General features: G+C 50.4%; 1 protein-coding gene across 6 annotated transcripts in view; it reads right to left on the reverse strand.

Moving 5' to 3' along the window:
• Positions 1 to 13,067, reverse strand: part of MICAL2 (microtubule associated monooxygenase, calponin and LIM domain containing 2) — a 219,157-nt gene that overhangs the window by 110,907 nt on the left and 95,183 nt on the right. For all 6 annotated transcript variants that reach the window (XM_060159652.1, XM_060159651.1, XM_060159648.1 and 3 more), the window contains 7 exons: positions 10,302 to 10,402; positions 5,740 to 5,997; positions 4,455 to 4,570; positions 3,482 to 3,608; positions 2,745 to 2,835; positions 1,458 to 1,605; positions 208 to 407 (listed from right to left, as the gene is read on the reverse strand). In XM_060159652.1, coding sequence (XP_060015635.1) covers positions 208 to 407; positions 1,458 to 1,605; positions 2,745 to 2,835; positions 3,482 to 3,608; positions 4,455 to 4,570; positions 5,740 to 5,997; positions 10,302 to 10,402 — 1,041 coding nt within the window. The remainder of the gene's footprint in view (positions 1 to 207; positions 408 to 1,457; positions 1,606 to 2,744; positions 2,836 to 3,481; positions 3,609 to 4,454; positions 4,571 to 5,739; positions 5,998 to 10,301; positions 10,403 to 13,067) is intronic.

Consider the following 13,067-nt stretch of genomic DNA (forward strand, 5'->3'; position numbering starts at 1 on the left):
GCCCCATGTGGCACCTGCCACACAGGACCCACTTACATACATGGGTCTGGGTGCGTGGGGTCCACCCTTGTTTGGGCTCAAAGGCAAAGGGAGGGCAGGGGTCAGCCCCAGAACAGAGGACATCAGTGTGAAGAGCAGCCAGATGTGGGCACAGGGCAGAGACGGCTCAGGGGCTGGCAAAGCCTCATCCTGAAAGCAGGTCCTTACCCACGGGCCTCAGCGGGGTGCCCCGGAAGAGCTCATAGAACTTGGAGAGGTACATGACCATGCTGAGCTTGTCGGGCTGCGGGGCTGAGGCCATCTCTTTGCCCGTGGTCACTGGGGGGATGCCAAACTCACGCTCGGCCACGTCAAATGCCAGCTGGTTGTTCTCCACAGTGTCATCTTCATTCAAAGAGTCAAAGTTGCTGGAGAATCAGAACAAGGTGAAGTTTTCAGAGATGATGCAGAGGGCTGAAGAGCTGAGCAAACTTAGCCATAAGGAGCACTGCAAGTGACAATGTCCTTGCTCCAATCCCTCCACCACTACCCCCCACCCCTCAGGGGGGCTCAGCCAGAAGACGCTAACCCTGTCCTCACTCAGGGTGGAACCAATCAGATCTGGGCCATGAAAATGTCATCTGCTACCTGGGATGAAAAAAATCAGAAAATAATTGGAAAATTTATGAACTACTTTACTTTTAAATAGTTCCCATTCGTTCTTTTCCTTTTAATTACAAAAGTGATATGGGCTTCTTGTAAATAAAAGAATCAAGTTATATAAAGTAAGAGGTGAGAGCCTCATCCCCTTCTCAAGGCAACCTCATTTCCTAAAGGTACCAGTTGATAAACTTTACTAGGTTTCCATCCAGCCTTCTGGATGGATTTGCTCCTGGGTGTGAGGTTACACTGCAGTTGATTTAAACACAACATAATAGATGTATTGTGCTTTCAACATCCCAAAGCATTTCCACAAACAGAATCCAATCTTCCTAATGACCCTGCCATTATTCCTGATTTATAGATGAAGACGGCAAACGCAGAGAAGATATGGGGCTTGCCCAACAGTATACAGCTAACGGATCTGGGTCACAAATCTAATTCTTTTGGCTGTAAAACCCTCAAGCTGGTCCCCAGAATTAGATCTCACCCATAAGTCCTCTCTTGAGGGTAGGGCTCCAAGGTGTGAACACTCAAATTTCCCAGATGAAAGGGGTTTGGTGTATGAGTGCAATCGATCACCGAGCCTGAGTCATTCTGCTCCTTACATAGAAGGAACGCAGATCCAACAAGTTGCTGGCAGAATAATCAGTGCAAAGGAAAAAGAACAAGTCGAAGAAAAAATTCAAAGTATGCAAAGAGAAATGCTGATCTACGTGCTGAAGATTCTGTATCTAGAACAGCCCTGGTCTCCCTTGTCTCCAGGGTCCCCCTGGGCCATGAGGGGCTCGCCAGGTCCAGCTGGGCCCCAAACTCACATCAGCTCAGGCCGGAAGCGGTGGATGACGGCACACAGGGCCAGGCCACTCCGCCAGGACGTGGTCAGGTCTGTGACGTTGACATGCTGGTAGCCCTTGGTCTGCTGCTGGCACCAGGTTAAGAGCTTGCTGGGCCGGATGTCTGACTCTGCAGCAAGAGGAGATGGACAGTGGTGAAGCGCTCTACGGAAATCTCAGCAGCTCCCCTGGGGACCCGCTCTGTCGGCCACCACGGGTGGGGACCAGGAGGAACAGCACTGAGTCAGGGGCTGCGGGCACAGCTGCAGCCCCATGAGGGGGTCCTGTCGAGAGCACGCAGGAGGGCAGGATGTTGGGACAGGAAGCATGCTCTCCTGCAGGAAAGAGTTCCTGAGACGCCCTCTGGCCAGGTCCTGGTTAGAGGCTAGGAACAAAGAGGTGAGGGTGACATGGACTCTGCCAACAACATGCTTATCTTGTGGGGAAGACAGACACAGAAGTGGGTGACAATAACAGAGAAACCCAATGCCAGGGGAGCACATGAGTGGGTTTGCCAGAGTCTACCAGGGCAGGGGAACTCGCCAAAGAAAGGGTCATGGAGGAGGTGCATTTGATTGCTTCTAGAAGAGTGTCTAGGACAGAAGGAGATCTCCAGGAAAACAGAAAGGACTGTGCCGTGGCAAAGAATCTAGAGAAACCTGCCATGTTATGTGACATGGTTTATTAAAGGCCGGCAGCAGCAGGGCGTGTGGGTGTGGAAGGCAGGGAGGGGTGGCTGGTGAGGCTGAGTTTGCCCGATGGCGGGCAGGATGCAAGGTCTGGGCAGGCAGTGGAAGCCACGTGTGTCTTGAAGCAGGGTGGTGACCTGAGCACAGCTGGGTGGACGCTGGGAAGCTGGTCACTTAATCACCCCTTCCCTCCACACTGAGCACCAGCCTTATGCACAGCACTGTGCCAGGCCCTGGAAGCCCAGGAAGAGTGAAGCACATGGAGCTCGTTATCCAGCTGGAGAGACAAGACTCCTCATGCTGGAAACAACAGGAGAAGAAAAGCAAGTCCCAGGGAAGTCAGTCCGGTTCACTTTAATGTGTCAAGCGCTCGCCTCTAACCCACTCAGTGATCCTATGGTTGGTATTGTCCTTGTCCCGGTTTTACAGATGAGGAAACTGAAGTGCAGAGAGCAGAGGCCCCTGGCCAAGGTCATGCAGGTCACTGGATCAGAGCCAGGCTGGCTGCAGGGCCTGTGCCCCAGTGGCCACCCAGCAGGCCTCCTCCCTGCAAAGCTGGGGTCCCAGGAGGGCCACTTACCCCGCCTGGAGAGGCCGACGGATCTCCTCACTGAGCCCAGCCTCTCAAGAGGGCACTGGTGCAACTCTTTAGTGATGTACAATTGCTTCACCTAGGAGCGAGAGAGGACACACAGCTGTCTGCTAGTTTTCCCCCAAACCCTAGTCATTGCAGGGCCGCTGAACCCACCCCACCCTCTCATCGACAATGGCTGCCCTTTTCCTCTCTCGCCGAAGGACATGACCTTCAGCAAGGGAACCAGCAGCTTGAGACAGAGCTGTGGATCTGTCATCCACCCAAACGTGGGGGAACTCAAGTGTGAATATATGTAATTGGCTGATTTTTAAAATTCACACCATTCTTTGTGCTATTGACTGAAGAGGTCAGAGCTTGTGTGACTCTTAAGTCGATGGGAGAAAAAATAGACTCTAGGACCTCGGATGGAAAGAACTTGATATTTGATCAAGTAGATTATTTGAGAGAGGTATGCTCAGCAATGCATATGCTCAGTGACAAATAAACATACGTAAATACAGGTACATATGTGGACGCACACTTACATGTGTTCTAGTTCTCTCCTGTTGGCTAGAGAGGTGCTGACTCTACTTTACTCTGTGGCTTTCCCAGAGAGAGGAACTGGCCTCACCTTTGGGCCAAGAGGCAATGGGTCCCAAAGATGTGCCAAGATTTTAGGTGACCCCCCACTTCTCACCGCTCAGTGCCTGGTGACCCACACAGGACTCCGGGCAAGGCCTTACCTGATGGGGCCTGACGCAGTTTGAGTTGAGGTTTGGGTACCGCGTCCCCGGGTCCAACGTGTACTGCTCAAAGTTCTTGTTGATGTTCTCTGGGGTCGTTTGAGGTAACAGCCGGTAAAGACTTTCTCTGGAGGAAGGCAGAGCAGAGAGGTCAAGGATTGCTCTTGCAGCCTCCGGTCTTCTCTCCGCTCCTCCCCTCCACCCACCTTCCCCTGCTCCCAAGAGCTTCTTAGATCTGTGTTTGCATAACCCTTCCCAGCAATGCCTGGCCCTCCTGGTTCTCGAGATCTGCAAAGCGGGGGAGGGTCAACACGGTCAAGGGGAAGCAGGAGGGACCCTGGGAGATGGTGAGGCTGGCCTCCTCCCCAGGGCAGAGGGCAGGGACTCAGAGCTGGCAGCCCAGAGACCTGCGGTTTTGCTATAACTGCCACTTAGCCACCCTGCCTCCTGTGGCTGGTCCCCCATGACCACAGGTCTCCACACCCAAGACCAGCAGAGGCCCGTCCGCACCCGCCAGCCCTGACTTATCCTGGTCCACCAGCTGTCACAGCCACGTGGCCAGCAGCAGGAGTCTGGGAGGAAGCCCAGGATCTCAGCAGCAGAAGAGGCCTGGGAGGTGAGAGCACCCAGCCCCCAACAGAGTGGGACTCAGTGCTGCAATGGAAGCTTCCCCTAAACCTCTTCTGGTTCCTCAGTGTCCGAGCAGTGCCAAGAACCCCAACTTCAGGGCCGCCCTGAAGATTTCTCTTTGGCATCCAGGGCTCAAGGGCCTGGCCCCCACGGAAAGTCACTGGGGGAGGGAGATCATGACAGAGAACGCTTCCTTGGGGACTCGAATGATGAAATCAGGCCACATGTGGGAAGGCAGATGAGAGGGGGCAGAGGCTCCAGGTTCATCCAGCCTCACTCCCTCTCCTGCCTGAGTTTTGACCCGGCCCTGCCTCCAGCTGAGGGGCCTGCTGTTAATACTCACCTTTCAGCCAGCAGCTCCAGGGGAGGAGTGCCCTGGTCCCAGCTCTTCACCATCCACGCCGTGTCAAAGGCTGCCAGGAAGCCGCGGGCACAGCCGGTGCCCATCGGCCAGAACGGCTGCAAAGGACACATGCAAAGTTCTAGTTGATTCCAGTGATCCCCAGAATGCCATCCCATTCTATCCAGCACTTGGTGTTTGCCAGGCCTGTGCGAGGCACTGGGGGACAGAGAGGTGACAGGCAGTCCACTGGGACTCACCACAAACACCAACAGCTGTAGCACAAAGTCATATGCAAGGGTGCTATGACACGGGAACAGCAAAATTGCTTTGGGGGCTCAAAAAGGCAGAGGCAAAACCACCCTGAGGGAGGGAGATAGAAATCAAGGAATGCTTCAGGGAAGAGTTGCATTCGTGCTGATTTTAAAGTATGAATAGGATTCTGATCTTGATCCGTTCAGAACAGTGTGGGCGAAGACTTGGTGGCAGGAAAATGACGGAGCCGGATGGAAAAACAGCCCGTCTGGTTTGGGTGCAGCAGAGAGCACGGGTGGGAAGTACCGGGAGAGAGAAAGCTGGGAGGGAGGATTGGGACAGAAGCAGGGGAGGTGCTGAGTGCTTAAGCAAGGAGCTTAGGTTAGAGTCCGCACACAGTGGTGAGCAAGCATTGATTCACCAAGCTAAGTTCTAACTAAACTGTTCCACGTGCACCCAAAGCGTGGTTTGAAATTTGATGCTAACTTCAGATAAATACATCAACATTTTTTGGTCAGTGCTTACATTAAGATAAAAATCTACCCTTTCTGAAATCATTCATTTAATGTAAGAATCCTAGCATCTGCACATTTTCTGGGAAGAATTTTGAGCAGGGAGGCCACGGACTTTGGGGCCCACACTCCTTTCTTGCTCCTATTCGAACTCGATGCTGACAGGCTACAGAAATCCACCCAGAGGAGGAAGAAGTCTCCAACCAGCTGCGGATCTGCATGCTCTGGGAAGGATGGCCTGACCCGGGCCGCTTAATTTTGTACTTCAACCGAGAAGTCAGCCCAGAAAAACCCAGAGGGGCAAGAGAAAGTGTTCCTGCCTGTATACAGGCAGAATTGACCCCTCTAAATTTCGTCAAAGGTCAGGCTCTGAGGCCAGGACGGGCTCGGCAGGGTCCTGCCAGTTGGCTGAGAGCCTGTCCTTCCGTTGGGCTGCAGGACGGCAGATGCTGCCAGTTAGAATAGCAATGTGGGGATCTGTCTTCCAGCAGGAATGAGGGGGCTCCAAAAGCAGGCGGTACCTCAAGCAAGCTGTCGCCCACCAGGGCCACGAGCAGCTGGTGTGACTGTCGCTCGCGCACCAGGGCTGCATTCTCGGAGGCGTACATGGAGGTGAAATCGAACATGGCCACGTCGGGTTGTCCGTAATGGTTCATGGCAAAGTCTAAAGACGGCAGCTGGTAATTGGTGGCGAAGTCTGCAGCTTCGCGTGCATAGGAAAGCAGGCTGTCCTGGTTCACGTTCTCTGCACACAGCAGCATCTCTGTGTCGATATAGTCCTGGGAGAAAGAACAAGAGCACAGTGTAACAACCTGCCCCTCAAAAGGGCAAGGAGTCATACCTACTTCTTTGTAAAAGGACATGGAATGGATTTGCAGAGAGGTGAATCAAAACAGAAATAGAAAATGGGGGCCGAGGGAATAAAGAGGAACCAACTCAGCCATCTGTGAACATTAACAGAGTTATGATTAAGCATCAAATTTGGCTTTGAGCTTCCTGGCATCCAAGGCAAGAGGGAAATGTGATATATTACAGGGCTTTCCTTATCAGAAAGAGGGAAGCATAGAAACTCCTAGGGGAGGAAATTTTTTCCTGGCACTAAATTCTAAAAGAACTGTCTGACATAGAAATTCTGACAGAGAACATGGTGTTGTCATGAACAGTCTACTCAGTAATGATCCTGCAGCCAATATAGAAGCATGTTTCATATGGCTGGTTCTTGTGATAACTTTCAGTGAAACTAAAAGACAAAAGAGCAAATGAGTAAGATTGATTTTATAATGGACGAAGCTAAGCTAATGTGGTCCAGAAATGCTGCGGCTAGCAGTCAGACAAGTCTGGAAAAGAAATGGGTAATTGGCATAACTCTCAAATTTTCTCTCCAAGATCAGTTACCCCTTTTCTCAACAGGCTGAGGGCTCCTCAGGGCTCTGCTTTGCTGTTACAGTGTTAATTGTTACATTTCCCTGCTGGGAGGTAGAGAACCCTGAGCTTAGAGGACTAGTATATCCACCCTGGAGGGACACTGGCAGTGAACTATAGGATGTCTCCCAGAGTCCAATCTGCTCATTGTGTGGCTATAGAAACTAAAAGACTATCTTTCTCAGAAGGTGACACAGAAAATGCAAATCCCTTGGGGCAGGGGGCAGGGCCTAGTGTATAAGACCAACACAGGCCTTGGGTCAGTGAGATCAACAGCTCAAATTCCATCTCTGTTCACTGACTGCATACATTTGGGCAAGTTATTGAACTTTTCTGAGTCTCCATATTCTCACTTGTAAAATGTGAATTTGTAAAATGAGACTAACAAAATCTACTCCCTCTATAGGACCATGTGAGGACTGAATGAGACCGTGGACATGACTCCCTAGCCCAAAGCCGAGGAATTGGGAAGTTCTCAATGACTGGGAATTCCTGTCCCTGATAAATCAGGATGACACAAACCACACCATATGGTGAAGTGATCCCAGACCCACCGAGTGCAGCAGCAAGGGCATTTAGAAAGGTCTAAGAAGGCACATCCTCAACTACAAACAGTGACCTACTGTGGCAATTTTCCCAACAGCCACGATTTCCCAGAAATTCTAATATTTCCACATCCAAGCCACATGAACTAAATGGAACCCAGCGTTGGCCCAAGAGCCCTTTGTCAGGTCGTGGCGTCCAGGCTGGAGCTCCTATTATTCGCTTTCCTTTCTCTTACCTATTCTTACATCACATAATCACTCTCCTTCTTGAAGGTGTGGAAGAGTGAATGGAGAGATCTCAAAAATACCCCCTCTTCAAAACATGCCGCAACAACCCCTGCGGAGGACCGGGTGATGGATGAAGGTGGACACTGTATGATGAAGGCAGCACCTGGTGCTGAAACCACACGCAGGACTGTGCGGACCTGGCCAAGGGGCAGACCCCCCGGCTGTGCCGGGATGACAGGCACCTGGCCCAGGGCTGCTGGGAGGAGCCATAGGGCCTTGCAAGGCAGGAGGTCCCAGGTGAGCGGGCGGATGGCAGAACAGACTTGTAGGGAACAGATGAAAGCAAGGATGAGAGAGAAAAAGTGGGAACGGGGCTGTAATAAAGTGGGCAGAGCTGAGGAAGGAGCGCTAAATGAAGATAAAGGCAGGGGGTGAATTTGGACCTCATTTTGCACAGGCCCAGTTCTGGACAGAGGTGGGGAAGGAGAGAGGGAAGCAGTAAACATGAGAGAAGGGTGGGGAATCCAACAGGAAGACTAGTCACCCCAAGTGACAAGCTGGAAAGAAGCGGTAGACCAGAAGAGAAGGTCAGACAATGTCTGTTCACTGCTTCAAATAAGGGTGGACTCGGCATTGAGAGACCAGCTGTGACGTGTATACATCCACCTCACACACCTGGCAACCAAGCTCCCTCCTACTGAGGTAAGACCAAGCCTGTGTGTGCATGGACCAGCAGAGGTAGGGGCCAGGAAGGACGGACACAGCTGGGAGCCCAGAGGCAGGGTTTCCAGAGGAGAAACTTTACTCTCCCTTAAGTAGTCATAGAAAGAGGCCCAGAGATCAGCAGGAATAGATGGGGAAGCAGGTCAGTCACTCATTCAACAAACATTCACTCAGCACCTTGTGCGTCTCGAGGAAGACACTGACCCATACAGGGACAGGAAAACAGGGGACTTGCCATTCCTCTGGGAGCGAGAGAAGAATGGTAATTTAAGTAGCTCGGGGTAGAGGGGTCAGCTCCCAGCTTATGCAAATGCTATAGAGCTTGGCTGGACACCTGGAGGCTCAAGCCAGGGCTCCTGAACCAAATGGTGTCCAGTTCTCCCATGTCCAGCCATGGCCTCCAATTTCTAGAGTTCATGTCTTATACCTAGAGGGCCCTCTGCACCAGCTCAGCTGATACTCCCAGATTCTCTGAGGGAGAAGGAAGGCCTTGATGAGGACAACTGTGGGCTTGGGATCTGCTCCCAGCTCCTGCAATAATTATCGGACCACAGCGAGGAGCTCCCACCCACCTGTGCCATGACACAGAGCCTGAGAGGGGAGTATGGAGGGGCTTTGACAACTGCCAAAAAATCAAGTCACCATGAGCAACATGTTGTGGCCAGGACAAATACCCTGGGATGACCTGGGGGAACCTTAGCATCTCAGCAGGCCGGAGTACTCAGCCAGTGAAATAGGAACCCCAAGTCAAACTTGGCCTGACGTTCCAGGGGTGGGATAAACAAGAGTCTCCCTAGACCCTCCCCTGCAAAGGTACCCTCTGCGCCTGCACCCTGGACCCCAAATAGTCCTTCACTATCTGACACAGGCATCTCAATAGGGGAGGTAACTTTGGGAGGGACACCTGTGGAACAGAGGGAAAATGGGGACATGGCCTCACCTCCCCCAGACCAGATCAGCAGTGGGGCACCAGATGTTGAAACGCACTGCTCGCACATCTGCTGACAGTGCTAAGTAGGCTTCATTCAACCCCACCCTCGCCCCCCCTGCCAATTCCCAGCCTTCTATCCAGCAGCTCGGGCTCTCAGCAAAGCCCTGAGCTGATGTGGAGGAGGCCCAGGGGAGGGCTGGGTTACTAAAGCTGTCCAGCCGGCTGCCAGCACAAGCTGGCGTGAGGATAGGCACATTCTTCTCTGACAAGCAGCAATGAATGGTCACCGTGCTGCCTGGGCTACAGGCCGACACCCCAAGAGCAGGCTGACCTTGGACTGCATGATCCTTATCTTAAGGGTACAGCAGCAGCGGCAGCTGCAGGAACAGGGTCTCTGGAGGGGTTGAAACCTGACCAAAGAAGGTGCCAGCCTGGTGCTGGCCACTCCACGTGCTCCTTCCTTGCAGTCCTGCTCTCTGTATAAGCATGAAGGTGCAAAGGTAGGAAGCAGGGGCCAGGAAGCCAGCAGGACAAAAAAGCAAGTGTCCAAACCAGGCAGAGAAGTTATGGAGGGAATCTACCAACTTGCTACATGCCAAGCGCTCTGTATACATTTTAAAATTTATTCCTCTGAACAATCATTTTAGATAGAAACTATTATTCCTATTCTGCAGACAAGAAGACTGAGGTTCAGAGAAGGCAAACAGCTTAGTCACAGTCCTGAGTTAACACGTGGCAGAGCGAAGATTCAACTTGAGTCTTCTTGACTGCAATAGGGCTTTCCCCCATACCATGACAAGGGGGCCGCAGCGTGAAACTCACTAGTGAAACTGCCTGGATCCCACTAGGACTAGGAGCCCCCATCTGCCTCCAAAGTATGTGTGTGACCTCCCAGAAAAGGAGGCAGGGATGAGACACTTGAAAGGAAAAGACTCAGCTGATCTCTCAGTGGTTAAGAACCCACACTAACACCTGGGTAAGAATTTCAGCATTTCCCCCTCCCGCACCAGCCCAGCTCGCTGCAGAAACACCTCTGCCTCTATTGTTCGTGTGGGCTCCTCCATCCAACACACTCACGCACCACCAAGGAGAAGGGCGTGGTGGGTGGTGGTCCCTTCCCTCTTCCCCCCATTACTCAGTTTGTGGCAGGATGACATATGCTCCCGCACTCGCTGATGCTGCCAGCCCAGGTCACAAAGGGAAAGACAGGACATCATGGCCAAGCGATACGTACATTAATGATGACACCTTTGTCAAGCAAGCTCTGCTTCTTGGCAGTCATGACAAAATAGTGGGTGCAGTCCTTGTAGTAAACAATGTTCTCAAGATCAATCCCTGAAAAGAGAAGGTTCATGGACTCAGTATTATTTCCTCAGCGCCCACTGTGTGTCAGGAGCCCTGCTTTGCCTCATTACAGGTCTCACTATTTACCTGCAGAATATTGGTGTTAGACAAGTTTTTAAGACATACAGGGCGAGCGAAGATAAGATCAAGTTCCAGAATTTACCCTAGTCACCACAGTCCCACAAAGATACTATTTCTTTTCTTTTTAAATTGAGATATAACATTGTGTAAGTTTGTGTACAACATGTTGATTTGACACATTTATTAAAAAAAAATTTTTATACTAATTTTTTTTTATTTTTGGCTGCGTTGGGTCTTCGTTGCCACGAGCAGGCTTTCTCTAGTTGCGGCGAGCAGAGGCTGCTCTTTGTTGCTGTGCGCAGGCTTCTAATTGTGGTGGCTTCTCTTGTTGCGGGGCACGGGCTCTAGGCATGCGGGCTCAGTAGTTGTGGCGCATGGGCTTCGTTGCTCCGCGGTATGTGGGATCTTCCCGGGCCAGGGCTCGAACCCGTGTCACCGGCATTGGCAGGCGGATTCTTAACCACTGCGCTATATTGCAATATGATTAAGCCACTGTTTTTCTTTTCTTTTTTTTAAAATAAATTTATTTATCTATTTAATTATTTTTGGCTGCATTGGGTCTTGTGCACAGACTTCTCATTGCGGTGGCTTCTCTTGTTGTGCAGCAGGGCTCTAGGCCACGTGGGCTTTAGCAGTTGTGGTTCATGGGCTCTAGGGCACAGGCTCAGTAGCTGTAGCGCACGGATTTAGTTGCTCCGCGGCATGTGGGATCTTCCTGGACCAGGGCCCGAACCTGTGTCCACTGCATTGGCAGGCGGATTCTTAACCACCTCGCCACCAGGGAAGTCCCCTAGACAGTTTCTTTTAGAACTCATAAAGCCCTTTGGGGCTGTAGACCAATATTTCCAAGTCACAGCTGAGTACGTGCTGCAGGAAGGCACAGTGCTGTCTGTGGCATGGCAGCTAAGTGGCAACAGAACCAGGATTTGAACCCCAGCCTGTCTGATTCCAAGTCCCATCCACCATTTCCTCCATGTGACCAGAGATGTAAAGAGCTGTGTGAATTCTCCAAAGACTGCTAAGGGACATTTCTACCAATGCCCTGTTATGTGTGAAAACCCAGGTGCCCTGGTAGAAAAACTCAGTCAGAGGACTGGGTTGTATCTTTCTGTGCTTTCCACCAATTGCAAAAGACTTTATAGACTAGGTTTCTGCCTTTAAAACAAATGCCGTAAAATGACAGCTTAGCTCAGTGTTTCTCAAAGTAGGATCCCTAGCCAGCAGCGCCAGCAGCATCACCTGAGGACTTATTAGAAATGCAAATAACTGGAGCCCAACCCCAGGCCTACAGAATGGGAAACTCTGGGGGTCTGGCCAGCAATCTGTGCTGGAACAGGCCGTACAGGTGATTCTGATTCACACTCAAGTTTGATAACCACTGGTTTGGTTTCTTTGAAGGGAGAGAAAGGAAAAGAGGCAAGGCAACTTATCAGCAGTTATCACAGAGGCTGCTGGGTAACCATGGAAACCCCTTTATGACCGTTAAATAGGAAACAGCCATCAATGCACAGGGCCCCCCAGAGGATCCGAGGAAATACATCCCTCTCATTCTGTGAAGGGCATTGTTGTCGAACAATGGCCAAAGGTGATGACCTTTGCAAAGTGCAAAGGAAGCTCATTGAAACATTTGGAAAAACAAACTTGATGTCCTGTCATAATTTATATTTGGTGGTTTATTTAAGCATTTATTTTCTTGGTTTTTGAGGTGAAGAGAGGGCTGGAGAATTCTTAAATCGTTCAAAAGGACATAATATGCTGGAAGGAAATACTTTTTTTTTTATATAAAATAATGCCACCATAGTGACACTCAGAGGGTCATGCAGTGGACACACATTGCTGTGGCCAGTAAGAAGCAGAGTCTGGCTCAATAACTAATCCCATTCCTAGAAAGCTATCTTACGGAAATATAATCCAAAGGAAGTAGTTTTATTGGTAACAGTAAATAACTGAAAGGTTTAAATCAGAAGTCTGCAAACTTTTTCTTAAAGGGCCAGAGAGTAAACATTTTGGGCTTTGTGGGCCATCCAGTCTGTGTCGAAAGCCCTCATGGCAATAAGGTAAATAAACCGGCCTGGCTGCGTTCTAATAAACCTCTATTTATGGACTATAAAATCTGAATTTCATAAATTTTCAATTTGTCCCCAGAATTTCTTCTTTTGATTTTTCTGCAGCCATTCAAAATATATTAAAAACCATCCTTAGCTTGAAGGCAATACAAAAACACATGGTAAGTTTGCCAACCCCTGGTTTAAATGCTTCAGCAGTGGGTGACAATATATCCACTTCAAGAGCTATTCCGACAAACCTGACCATCAGTAGGACTGGGCACAATGGACAGCATTTAAAATGTGAGGCTGAATGAGAAATGGAGACTAACGGGATTGACACTATGGTAAAAGCTCTAGCCATGTAAAAAGGAAGGATGCAGGTGGAGAATTACCGTAAAGGACTACATGAAAATGAGGACTGTTCCTGTGCTAGGTGGTGCTGGGTGTTAATGATTTATTTTTAGTACAAAACTTCTATTTAACATTGTTACACTGCCTTTTCAATGAGAAATATATATATTTCCAAA

This window comes from Lagenorhynchus albirostris, chromosome 9 (genome assembly GCF_949774975.1).
Source record: "Lagenorhynchus albirostris chromosome 9, mLagAlb1.1, whole genome shotgun sequence".
In the NCBI taxonomy this organism is placed as follows: domain Eukaryota; kingdom Metazoa; phylum Chordata; class Mammalia; order Artiodactyla; family Delphinidae; genus Lagenorhynchus; species Lagenorhynchus albirostris.